This window comes from Schistocerca cancellata, chromosome 2 (genome assembly GCF_023864275.1).
Source record: "Schistocerca cancellata isolate TAMUIC-IGC-003103 chromosome 2, iqSchCanc2.1, whole genome shotgun sequence".
Classification (NCBI taxonomy): Eukaryota; Metazoa; Arthropoda; class Insecta; order Orthoptera; family Acrididae; genus Schistocerca; species Schistocerca cancellata.
In genome coordinates this window covers 549,180,461-549,194,852 of record NC_064627.1, presented here as the reverse complement: position 1 = coordinate 549,194,852, position 14,392 = coordinate 549,180,461, and the positions used below count along the sequence as shown (strand labels likewise).

General features: G+C 35.6%; 1 protein-coding gene across 1 annotated transcript in view; it reads right to left on the bottom strand.

Annotated features, from left to right (window-relative positions):
- The window catches only part of LOC126156153 (glutamate receptor ionotropic, kainate 2-like), a 281,981-nt gene that overhangs the window by 58,316 nt on the left and 209,273 nt on the right, over nucleotides 1–14,392 (bottom strand). Inside the window, exon 11 of the mRNA XM_049916279.1 lies at nucleotides 6,553–6,690. Coding sequence (XP_049772236.1) covers nucleotides 6,553–6,690 — 138 coding nt within the window. The remainder of the gene's footprint in view (nucleotides 1–6,552; nucleotides 6,691–14,392) is intronic.

The window sequence follows — 14,392 nt, the reverse complement described above, 5'->3', positions numbered from 1 at the left end:
GTTTACATATCTCTGTATTTGAATATGCATGCCTATGCCAGTTTCTTTGACACTTCAGTTTATGTCGATTACAGCATGTAATGGGTTATGCGTAGTATAGGACAAACATTTTAACACGAGGCATGTGTTCTGCCAATGAATACCTACCTCACAGCCACATTCTTCAAATATACCAGTGAGTTTATGTAAGCGACGATCGATACGATCCTGTAGCGTCTTTGGATGAAATTTCTAGTCACGTATTGATTCGACGTCATTTTAAAGCGTCTGCATACAACGTTGAGAAAAATATCCTAGTTAAAGTATGATGAATCAACAATATTTTCCAAAACAGCCTTAGATCAGGAACGCGTCGCTATAGAGCTATGACCATAATACGACATCGAATCAGCGACGAACATGGAGAAGTCTGCCCGCAAGCGGAAGTGTTCGGTTGTGTCTAGCAGTGCAGTTTTGTGCTGTAAAACAAGATCAAAGAGCGCCGTTTAACGGCGTTGTCACAGCGTATATGCAACGTAGCGAGACTCCGGTACGGGTATGTTAGCACCGATACGTAGGTAAGAATTACTGTGGCATTCGTTCTTTCCGACGTGCGTGCGGTAACGACGGAAGCGTGAACTATGGCGATGTTATTACCACATGCTTTCAGAAAGGACCTTTTCTTGTCTACCGAATGACAAACCCCGGTAGACATCCATCGGAGGATAAAGAATTTATATGTGGCAGCATATTTGTCGAAAACCACCGTTTTGGAATGGTGCGCCAAGTTCCATGCAGGTCGCGATTTGACTCGAGAAGCCAGTCGATCTGGGAGGCCAGCCACACGGAAGTTACCCCGGTTCAAGTGGGAGACACCCGACCACCCTCCCTATGGCTCTGATCTCTCCCCATGCGATTAATACGTCTTCTGTCTCTTGAAAAAGGCTTTGAAGGGTCAACGATTCTTCTCGAATGAGGATGTGCAGCAGGTAGTTATGTACTTCTTCACTCAGCAGGACACGGTGTTTTATCAAACGGCTGTCTTTCAAACTGGGTGGTTGCGACACTTGTGAGGAGCGACAGTTGTGAGGAGCGACATTTGTGAGGAGACCCGGCTGAACAGGTAGTGGGAGGTCTACAGGGACACCAAACAGGTAGTGCACCGCAGTTCAGTACTGCATCATCACATCACTGCAGTCACACAGGAGTGCAAAACGATCGCTGCAACGCATCAGGCAAAAAGCATGGGATCTACACAAGATCCGACCAATGCTGCAGGAATATTTCTGCAAGAACATCATTTGCTAATGAATGACAGGAGCAAATTTTTACTTGCAGATGACGACAGAGGACCAAAAGATAGGATATTGGTGTTCGCTAGCGAAAGAGGAAAATCCTGTTTAACAGACTGCAATTCGTTCTTTGTCGATGGAACGTTCAAAAGCTCCAGCAAGCAGTTTGGTCAGTTATTTATTGTTCATGCCGATATTTCTAGTTCTGAGGAGGAAACAAACACAGTTCCAACCGTGTACGCCTTGCTACCCAATAAAAAGCGAGAAACGTACGATCGATTTATCACAGCTGTTAAGAGCAACGTACCTTGATGGAATCCTATAGCTATCATGATGGATTTTGAAGCAGCAATCATCCAATCAGTAACACATTTGTTTCCTGATGCAAAGATTAATGGCTGCAACTACCATTTCAATCAGTGGTTATGGAGGCAAGGGCAGAATTGCGGCCTTGTCGCTGCCTACAAGGAAAACGAAGAAATTCGTTTTCACATAAGATTGTGTTCCGCTTTGGCTCTCATTCCCCTGGACATGTTAGATGATGGGTGACTATGCATTCAGGAGAGCACGCCAGATAATGAAAAACTGCAGGATTTTTACGACTATTTTGTTGAACAATGGCTGGATAATGAACACATGCCAAGAGATATATGGAGCTGCGCAGGAAGGCGTCACCGCACCAACAATGTTTCAGAAGGATGGAATCGGAGGATAAATACATTAATTTCGAAGGTTCATCCAAATTTATATTCCTTAGTAAAAATTCTCAGAGAAGACGTAGAATATCATGAGCATCAATTTGACCTACTAGTTTTAAAACTAGGTGGGAAAAGAAGAAAGAAGTCCACAATTAAGACAGATGAGATAGTTTCTAAGACCCTTAAAATACTCCAAGTCGACGGAAATATAAAATCATTTCTTAGTTGCATGGCCTTTGTACAGAAATTACAATGAAAAGGAAATGGCTGAAGCTACAGCAACACTTGTAAATATTGAAAGGGGTTCAGTTCACGCCGATAGCCCTATTGTGAAAATTGTAAATAAATAATCAAACTGTAAGTATTGTAAATAAATATAATGCGGGACGAAGAAAGACTACCTCCTCGTAGTGTTCCCTGGAAACGATACAAAGTCGGCTAAATGTCTCTTGCAAATTGTAAAAGATTCACTAATGAAGAATGAAAAGTAATAGCTTTTCTAATAATGACAATCAGCATTTTTGTGTAGAGAATTTTAGAAACAATGTCTGTTTAAGTGGACGATGAATACATCTTGTTTCAATACATAAATTGCATTTCTTAACGCTAATTGATAGCAGGACTCACATTAGATCTCAGTACACTTCCCTGCACGGTACGAGAAAATTGAGGTTCATTTCGAAATAATTAAAGAAAAATTTTCTACCGAGAACCAAATTCTTTAGTTGGCTCCTCTTAGTATATGATAAAATGTTGCCGCTCCTATCATATCAAATTTTGCGTGATGGGCTGAAAGATGGAAAACATTTTTGGTTTCTATAGTTTCTGTAAAATACATCGTTAAGTATGAGGTTGAGCGAAAACTATGCCCTATGTAAGATTAATCAGAACAAAAATTCCAATGGAAAAGGTCTTACCCATAACTATGCTGCAACTAATGGTTGACATGATATCGTGGGGGCAAAATCAGCTCCGATTTCTAACTTCACTAAGGCTACTCTTTATTGCCCAAAAAAATTCTGAAATAATGTAACCTGGCTGCACTGGAGGAGTGAGAACATCCCTCGGCAGCTGCCCGGGACGGCACAAGCCGAGCGCTCGGTCACACTAAGCGGCAGCAGGTAGTGGTCGAGCAGGTAGTGGCGCAGCATTTGCGACACACCCTGTGCCGGTCCCTCAGCATCCCATATTTCTCACAACTGTCGCCACATTCCAGTTTCCCACAAGTGTCGCTTCTCACAAGTGTCTACAACTCCAACCTGGTGTGTCGGCAGGATGACTCCCACAATGCGCACGCCGATTTTGCCTAACAGGCCCATCGACTCTGGGCTGTACGGCCTTCGAACGGAAACTTCTTGATCCGCTGTTTTACTGAGCTGCTGCTGTATTATGCTGCAATGGTGGCGGTGAGAATATTGAGAGATTTTGCAGTAAAAAAGATTTGATTTGAAAAAAAAATGTTTTAAAGTTACTTTGCTTTTTCTTTTTCGCCTTCGTAGTAGTTCACACTTCGTGATCTACTTTAGTGTTAGAATAAACGTCCATCCGTTGTCTCTACAGATTAGCAAAAATTAGAACATGTGGCCATTAGGTTTCATTATTAACAGCATTGCACCTTAGAGTGCCACTTGTCACCTATCTTGCTGCACTGCTTTTTCTGCAGCACAACTTGTTAGCTTAACAAATTGGTGGAATTACTGTACCTTTTAGCGTATTTAATTTAACAGCCAAACTTCACCCAGTAAATATCACAGAAAATCGGCGTTTATCGATAAGGGTTTAAAGTTCGCTCTGTTTTGACTGTTCGGCTGATACTATTATGTACAGCTAACATGATTAGTAACTGCGCTGTTTAGTATACCAGATATTACATGGAACAAGTTAGCTTATATTCACGTCGCTTATTGGCTGTCGTTTTATGGCCGTAGCTCCACAACAAAGGAGTTATGTGGAAAATTTTGCTCGAGTCTACGTTCCCTGCGCCCCTCTAACTGTATTATATCATCGTGTTTCTCCAACCTCGGTAGTGATACCTGTGTAATATCTGTGGACGTATGTGTGGTGTCACCGCCAGACACCACACTTGCTAGGTGGTAGCTTTAAATCGGCCGCGGTCCATTAGTACATGTCGGACCCACGTGTCGCCACTGTCAGTGATCGCAGACTGAGCACCACCACACGGCAGGTCTTGAGAGACTTACTAGCACTCGCCCCAGTTGTACGGACGACTTTGCTAGCGACTACACTGACGAAGCTTTTCTCTCATTTGCCGAGAGATAGTTAGAATAGCCTTCAGCTAAGTCCATGGCTACGACCTAGCAAGGCGCCATTAACCATTTCTAGAGAGAGTCTCACTTGCATCATCAAGAATGCTGTATACAAATGATGGATTAAAGTTAAGTATTCCAGCAGCTACGTACTTTTCTTTATAGCATTCATTACGTATCCTGTTTCAGACCTAACGCCAGCCTGCGTGAGTTGACGCGTGCATTTCGGCCTCCTCTAAATTAGTGTGCGTTGTGTTGGCTAATCTGCCGACACAACAGTATGACTGAAAGTTTTCAAATTGCACCGCCAGATACACAAAAATGGAAGTCAAGAGTACAAGAAATGTCTTTACAGTGTGATTCAGCACAGAAATATTTGGACAAATGCACTTTCACTGACTGGAATGTTGCAGGGAAACAGTCCTATTGTACTGTAGGTCAACAGGACGGATAGCTCTAAATAATAACGCCTGAATATAAAATTTGTAACGAGGTTGATTCGCCTTGTAAATTTCCAACTTACAGAGTAGTGAATTTATAGCATAGACGGTCTGAGTGATGTCCTCTGGAAAATGGAATGACACACAATGGGCTGTTTTATTGGAGATTACGTGCTTGTCACATGTCACAGCAGCAGCCCCTGGAATAAAGTACTCAGCGAAACACAAATAAAGGATTGTTTTTTGAAAGGTCGTAATTGTCTGCCATTGCGGCGCATACATTTCAAATTTGTCTCAAATGTGCCTACAGCTTTCCTCTGTAATGGTGCAAAAACGTGACGCCCTGTGATATCACTATCGGTCTCGGTAGCTCTTCAAACAGCAACGTGTCCACACATATGAAAAGAAAAAGCGAGAACTCAGATGGTCATGTGAGGTGTAAAATGCGTTAAGGATATCAGATTGACACCACATTTCACGACAGTTCTGACAAACACCACCGTGGACGCGTCACACGATGGGAAGATCGTCACACATTTCACGCCTTCTTTTGACGCCTCTGCGATGGAGTCCAGAACGCGACATCCAGCGTTGAAATCGGGCGCTTTTCTTATGGGTGGCCGAAAACATTTCAGATCCACCGCCGCTCAGAATCGACACGGAAAGGGCTGGGAGGGGGGGCGGCATAAAGGGTATCAGTTGGACTATCCCATTTCTTAGGGTGTTGATTCCCTCATGTTTGGCGGTCGAAAACGGCAGTAGAGGGAGGAGCCACTTGGAACCGTTGGAAACCATTCGAGTTAATTTGAACGTGATCCAAAGCAGGAACAGCTGCATATGCTGTTTCAGCCCTCTTCCTTGGTGCCCTCCTGTGGCGTGATCACGACGGGGTGGGACACTGACACATGAGTGACGCAATCGGCAAAAGGTCGCTCAAAGAGTCCCCCCCCCCCCCCTCCCGAGATCGCGTCGCCAACATCCTGCCTTCCTTTGTTGAGCACTTTAAAATATTCCTGTATAGAGAGAAACTTCGACGAAAGTTACAGGCGGTTGCAGGCAAGCAACCTCTTGTCATAAGAGCAACAGCAGGTGAGAATAATCTGGAAGCCTGTATTGTATGATCGACTTAGTGGTAGAACACCGAATGTGTTGGTTTTGATCCCTATAGGATAAAACAAAGTTGTCTCCAACGGATCAGAACAGCGACTGCTGCATCTGGAGATTTTAGAAAATGGTTCAAATGGCTCTGAGCACTATGGGACTTAACATCTGAGGTCATCAGCCCCCTAGAACTTAGAACTACTTAAACCTAACTAACCTAATGACATCACACACATCCATGCCCGAGGCAGGATTCGAACCTGCGACCGTAGCAGTCTCGCGGTTCCGGACTGAAGCGCCTAGAACCGCTTGGTCACCGGGGCCGGAGGAGATTTTAGAACTCGAGGCACTGCGCTTCCTACAATTACGGCTACTATTGCTCTGCTGGCCGGCTCATTTGCCTGGCGTGTCGTATACTGAACACATCTGGGATATGGGTTATCATTAACCATGTCGCCATGGCTCTCCACCATCTTTTGTTGGCGGTTTATAGACTCGTATACAAACCACACGGAGACACATCAGCATATCCAGCTCATCATTGATTTCAGGGCATGACGTCTGGAGATTCTGATTGGAGCACGTGAGACTTCGTCAGTAAAACTACATTCTCAAGGTCAGAGTTCATATTCAGCTGTATATTCATAATCATTTACGTACTCTCATGTTCATGATGTGTCTTCTCACGTACTTGTAGCCTTCTATGTATTCAATCTTCCGAGAGATTTTGTATTTTTTCGAATTTTTTGTAACGTAGTAGTGAGTAAACACTCACTTGGGCATCTCCTCACCGCCTCCTCCCAGAAGCGCGCTGCCGGTGAACCACAGGATGTTGGACATGCTGAACTGGTTTTCCAGCTCGTTGCAGTTGGGATCGCGAGGATTTGCCTTCTGCCACTCCATTGGCGCCGCCCTGAAACACCAATCAACACATCATATATACATATATAGCTGTACCAGAAACCAGCACCACAAGTGCGAGTCAAATGACAACTATAAATTTTGGTGTTCTCTTCCTCACATTCAGTTAACCTTCTCTCCAGGTACATTTATTCGATAGTCTATTAAAACAGTATTGAGCGAAAAATATCTACTAATAACTTCACGTTCAAACGTGTCTCACCACCAAAAGATTCTCAGGTAACGTATTAAGTTATTAGTACGTAGGGGGCAACAATATATAAGAGTTGTTTTAACTTTCGATTGACTTATATATAACTGAATGATAATCTATTAAAATGCTCTAAGCCACTCGGCGAAACAAACTAGAGATCTCCCTCCTGTTACGTCTCTATACCATAAATCATAGACTATTAGCTTTTCAGTAATCTCGATTAACTAGAGCGTGTTTTGGAGAAACAATATCTTAATGGATTCACCACTAAATCATGGTTCTTGGGTAGTTAAATTGTATACTTACTTTGATAACTTGTTTTGATGGCAACAGAGACTATGCACACACTGGTAACTATCCAAAACTGTTCTGTTATAAACATATTGCTAATCAGGCAAACCGATTCTATTATAAACCTAGTATATCTCTATTTTTTATCACCGTTTTGAAAACGTGCACAAGTCGTTGTTCTCTAAATAACAACCTACCGATTAATTATTTATTTTTCCTCACAGTGCACGTAACGCAAAAGCTCTCCATTTCCACAATTAACGAGCTTTTTAATGTTAGGAGGTATAATTTAAGTCGATGACAGCGACATAATCGTAGCCTCTGACTTCCCTTTCTTCTATAAGTCATAACTGTTACAAGAACTACTAGTATCAGTCACTGTACCTACGCTGATAACATAATGGCTTCTTTTTATTAGCTGCTGATGTAAAAAACCTAGTAAAATTATCTCATCGAAATTGACATTTCTAAAGCAAAGAACACATGATATTTTTTGGGAAAATCTAACGTTCGACAACTACTAGTATCTTTTCTTTAATAAAATGTTCATTACTCTAGGTTTCATTATTTTTCAGTTTCTGATATTCTTTCTCTTTTTCTTTATTTTTGTTTACCTTTCAAGTTAGAAGCTGTTTCTTTTCTACTCTTGGAGACTTGAAACAAAAAGCCTATGTTCCACCATCACTTTAGGCCATAACTTATAATATGCAAATAAATTTAAGCCTCTGCAGGTGTTAACTCCACACGGACCCATTGTTGTTCTCTACATTTATTGCCCACTCGTCACTTACAACTGGAAGCAATAAAATAACAGGATTACTGTTCAGTAGTTAGATTTTGTAGGTTCTGGACAACTAGACCAATCTTAGAAAAAAATAAAAAATTACTCGTTAACACTCTGCAATTTTTTTATTTTCCATGAGATTGGTCTAATGATCCAGAACCTACAAAATCTAACTACTATCCCTTTTAACTAATAATATGATATAATAATATAATAATAACTATAATGAAAGATCATTTATCTTATTTCCCATAGGTGAATGTAATGTAAATAAATAAATTACGTAATTAACTCTTTTTTTTAAAATAGCATTTTATAACATTTTCTTAGCCACAAAAAATGTCCTATTTTCAACTTTTGTGAAAAAAGTGTTTTTTAAAAACTATATTAAAGAATAAGTTTATATAATTATTTACTTTCTGCTTTAACAGCCATAAGATTATTATGAACCATTGTTTGTAAAAGATTTTTGAAGGAAGATTTATTTCCAGTTCTACCACATTTACAAGTAACTTTAATTTTATTACATTCCTTACAGTATTCTTTACATGCATAATTATATCCACCTGTTCGATTATTATCTTTATACAATTTGTCAATACTTTTTTTAATCTTATATTCACTACACTGTCTTAATTGTGGCTTGGCACAGCCTAAAGTCTGCTTTAGCTGATGCTTAGTGTTGTCAATTTAAATAAAGTAAACAAATGTGAAAAATAATTTTTTAAAAATTTCACATTGTGAATTTTATATCATGAAATTCATTATTTCTATTTTTAAGTTTCTTCATTCCTTTATATTTCAGTTTCATTTGTCCTTTTTTAATTATTTCAAGTTCCTAAGGATCAATTAATTTGTAATATCTATCTGGTAAAATAACTTTAAAATCATTATTAAGTTCCATACATATTTTTTCTCCATATCTAGTTTTTAAATATTCACAGTCAGTAACATTATATAAAACATTAATTTCTAGTTCAGTTTTTTTTAATCTGTCTTGAGAAAATAACATCATTAAGCTTCTTGATTTAGTCTCCATTTATATAGAATAAATTTTATCAGATTTATATATAATAATTATTTATTAGATTTTCAATAATGAGTAGTGACCATATGGAATGTATCTCTTCGATTTTCTAAAACATATCTTCTATTATCATGAGGACTTAGTGCTGTTTTGTTTACTTGAATATTTCATGTTTTTCCCTTTGACTAAATTAAATTTTCTATATTGTTCTGTATTGTTAAATAAACAATCCTTATAATCTTCTAAACTTATTTTGTTTTTAACGACACATTTCTTAATTCCTTTATATTTCTTTTCTAATTTGTTACCAAATTTATAAGCATATATCTTTTCTCTTAAACCACAAAAGTATTCCATTAGTTTTCCATTATATTCATCTTTCATGTTACCAACAACTTTCTTGTTTACTTGTGGAATATTAAATATATTATCTGTTGGATAATAACTTGTATCAAAATAATCAATCACTGATTTCATATCTTTGTAGAAATCTTTGGTTTTAATATTGTAAATATAACTGTCTGTATCTTGATAATATAATTCAATTTTTTCTACATCTTTAGTTTTCATAACTCTATAGTGAAAATCGTACATCAATTCTTTGGATAAATCAAGTATACTTAATCCAATATAAATAGGTTTGTTAAATATTATTTTAGTTTTATTCATATGAATAGCAGCTAGATTTTCAGTAAATATAGTTCTATGTTTAAAGTTTGGCTTAGCAACAAGTTTGTCACAAACTTCACTATCTGAAACTAATTTAATATCTTGTCTATTTCTTATATTTTCCATTGTTTTACAAAATACAGAATTATTGATTAATTTACACATTTTTTTTCAAAATAATTCGTGGCTTTTATTCTTACCTGTGTGTTTAGATCCATACACTTCTTTAACCAATTAGATTCTTAAAATTTTAAAACTTTCTGTATTTTTGTAAGTTTCATTCCTAAAGATAAATATTGCTTAAGATTTCTATAATGTACTACATAATTATGTTTTTTATCTAAAGTAGTTATTAATTTCCTTTCATTTGTACTTGGAACAAGTTTTGATTCAGGAGCTAGTGGTAAATCTTTATGTAAATCATGTAATTCTTTTTGATATTCTAGCTCTACTACAAATATATATCCATCTTGACTATTGTTTGACGTTTCACTTATTTTTGTAGATTTAAAATTATTTGGTTCATCCCGTTTAAATCTGCCATGTTGTATATATTGGTTCTTAGCATAACCATATAAATTATTTGCATCTGGATACTTTATATAATTTGATATTTCTTTATTATTATAATCTCTTAAATATTTATTACTTGCTTTTACATATCTTTTACAACATTGTGAAATTCCACCTCTTATTCTTGCAAAATACTAACACGAATTCTTTACAGACGAATGGAAAAACTAGTAGAAGCTGACCTCGGGGAAGATCAGTTTGGATTCCGTAGAAATACTGGAACACGTGAGGCAATACTGACCTTACGACTTATCTTAGAAGAAAGATTAAAGAAAGGCAAACCTACGTTTCTAGCATTTGTAGACTTAGAGAAAGCTTTTGACAATGTTGACTGGAATACTCTCTTTCAAATTCTAAAGGTGGCAGGGGTAAAATACAGGGATCGAAAGGCTATTTACAATTTGTACAGAAACCAGATGGCAGTTATAAGAGTCGAGGGGCATGAGAGGGAAGCAGCGGTTGGGAAGGGAGTGAGACAGGGTTGTAGCCTCTCCCCAATGTTATTCAATCTGTATACTGAGCAAGCAGTAAAGGAAACAAAAGAAAAATTCGGAGTAGGTATTAAAATCCATGGAGAAGAAATAAAAACTTTGAGGTTCGCCGATGACATTGTAATTCTGTCAGAGACAGCAAAGGATTTGGAAGAGCAGTTGAATGGAATGGATGGTGTCTTGAAGGGAGGATATAAGATGAACATCAACAAAAGCAAAACGAGGATAATGGAATGTAGTCGAATTAAGTCGGGTGATGCTGAGGGTATTAGATTAGGAAATGAGACACTTAAAGTAGTAAAGGAGTTTTGCTATTTGGGGAGCAAAATAACTGATGATGGTCGAAGTAGAGAGGATATAAAATGTAGACTGGCAATGGCAAGGAAAGCGTTTCTGAAGAAGAGAAATTTGTTAACATCGAGTATAGATTTAACTGTCAGGAAGTCATTTCTGAAAGTATTTGTATGGAGTGTAGCCATGTATGGAAGTGAAACATGGGCGGTAAATAGTTTGGACAAGAAGAGAATAGAAGCTTTTGAAATGTGGTGCTACAGAAGAATGCTGAAGATTAGATGGGTAGATCACGTAACTAATGAGGAAGTATTGAATAGGATTGGGGAGAAGAGAAGTTTGTGGCACAACTTGACCAGAAGAAGGGATCGGTTGGTAGGACATGTTCTGAGGCATCAAGGGATCACCAATTTAGTATTGGAACGCAGCGTGGAGGGTAAAAATCGTAGGGGGAGACCAGGAGATGAAAACACTAAGCAGATTCAGAAGGAATTAAGTTTGCAGTAGGTACTGGGAGATGAAGAAGCTTGCACAGGATAGAGTAACATGGAGAGCTGCACCAAACCAGTCTCAGGACTGAAGACAACAACAACAACATTCCTTTTTAACCATTAGAATGATATAATTGATGGTTTTGATTAGTAATTTTTAACATTGCATCCCAAGATATACCTGGTGCTGTAAAATACGAAGATCGATCTAAATTATATGTATTTATTCATGTTTTTGTAGAATTTTCAAAAATGACACTTAACAGTAATACACTAGTTTTAAGATATAAATCATGATATTCACTAAAATTTATAATATTGAATTTTTCCCAAAGAAATTTTGCATGTTCATAATCTTCATCACTTATATCATAATCGTTTACCTCACTACAAAATTTATCTTTTGTTGGAAATTCTGTTTCTTTTAATTTTTTCCAAGAATCAATGTAATCATATGGATAAACACCTTTTCTAATTACTAAGTTAAACAATAAATAGGTAAAAAACCAGGTTGTTTTAGTCTTAAATTACAATTATAACAAAATGGAGCAATTTTCCAGTTAAATGATCATGATTATGTACTTTTTTTTATTCTTTTTTGTATAAGGACATTTTTATAGTGTACAAATTGTTGATTTATGAAACAATTTATATTCATCAAGTGTAACTGGTTTCATTTCTTCAATTTCAGAATAAATTCTTCCAATTGCTTCAACATCTTGTTTTATACATTCTATAAATGTTTTATGACAATTCGGTCCTCTATAAACAACAGGATCTTTATAATTTTCATATATATATTTAATATAATAACAAAATACACTTGGTTCATATTTTTGATGTTTCATTGTGTATGGTGTTTCTGGTTTTGGTTCACAATTATCCATCTTTAAAAGTAAACTTTCAAAATCAGCATAAATAACAAATAGAACCTTTTGAGTAAATTGATAATTTTTAAAATTTACCGATTCTCCTTCACCTGGCATTTCAACTGTTAATGGTTTATTAGTTAAACGATTTTTTGTGTGTTCATCTAATTTTTCTGTACTAGTAAAATGTAGTAAACATAAATCACAAATAAATTTTACTGTTTCATGTTTAGTCATTTGACTTGATACAAGTCTAGATAAATTTTTTACACATCAATAATGTGAATTTTTATCTTTCTTAAAATAAAGAAGATTTACATCTTTCATCTTCATCATCAAATGAATAAACATCAATAGATACATTATTTTTTCTATTCTTGGAATATGATCAACTAGTACAAGAAATTCAATATTTTCAAGTTTTCAACAAGATCAAGACCAACATTTTTATATTTTGTTATTCTATCAGAATGATCATTTGCAGGAAACGAAGCTGATTTTATAGCCCACAGAAAACACTTCTGAACATTATTTTTTAGATTAACACATGCTTTCTTATTTCTAATTTTATCTGGTAACTCAATATAAGATGATCCTCTTAGTGGAACATATTTGTTAACTGCTAATTGTAAGCCAGTTATTATATTTAATGACCATACAGATCCCTGTGTTTGAAAATTAGATATATTCTCCAAAAAAAATTTCTTTTACCATATTTAAATTTTTTATTAAAGTCTTTTTCTGTTAAAATAGTACAGTTTGGTGTATGTTGTAAAAATTCTTGAACTTTTCCATTTGCTTTAGCAGTTTGTAGTTTATATTCACAACATAAATTAAAATTTATCTTTACACCATGATGTACTATCAAATAGTCTTTAACAATCTTAAGAATTTTTGTTTTTACCGCATTTAATGATTAGGGTCAAGTATATCCATATTATTGTTTAAATTTATAGTTTGTAAGGTGTTTCCAAATGTCTTTTCAACTAAGTAATCATTAACTGTTTTTCTATCTTTTGGTTTTACAAATATATTTGTAGAAAATGGAAATATTCCTTTGAATGGTTTATCTTCTTTAAATAGAAATACATCATAGATATCATAAAATCATAACTTTTACCAAAGATTCCCACTAGGTTCAGATTTATTATTTTAACAAAATTTGCTTGATTATCACTTACCTCTTCAGTGATAGCTGTCGCAGTCTTAGAACTGTGTCCAGATACATAAATATTAATGATACCTCTACATATTTTACTTACTTCAGGTAAATAATTTTTATGATTTTCACTTGTTTCGGACGTATTATTTTTAACAATATTTGTATTATTTTACTGACTACAAATGTATTACTTCTAACAATATTAGTATGATTACTAATAATAATTGAATGATTATGAATAATAAATCTAATTCAATAAGCTTTACATAAACTTGAATAACCTCGTAAATTATTTATTCTACATAATTCGTGAAGCCTTACAATAGGAAATTGTTGTAGTTGATTAACAAGCTGTTCTAGTTGAGCAGCGATGTTACTCCCCATTTTGATATTCTATTTATTACAAAAAAATTTATTAGATTTGAAAAAATAATTTTTTAAATAAAATGTCAATTATTTAAAGATGGATGGATAATTAATCATAAAGGATTATTATTTAAAGTTAAAGCTTTCTTATTCTTAATATATTCTAAAGTACATTTCTTACATTTATTATTATGTTTATCTTTATGGTTATCTTAAATCTTTAATTTTTTGACAAATTTTACATTCTTTTTTTTCTTCACTTATAACTTCATTATTCTTCATTATTCATTGTAGATTTAGATTTTTCTCCATTTTCCATTTTTGCATGTTCTTCACTTGCATTTCGTCTTAACTGTTCCTAAAAATAATATTTAGCAACACTTTTTCCACATACGCAAGGAATTCGATTTTTAATTTAATTTTCTTCATGATATTTATTTAAACATGGTCTACATATAGTTCTATAACCATCTTTTGTATACTTTTG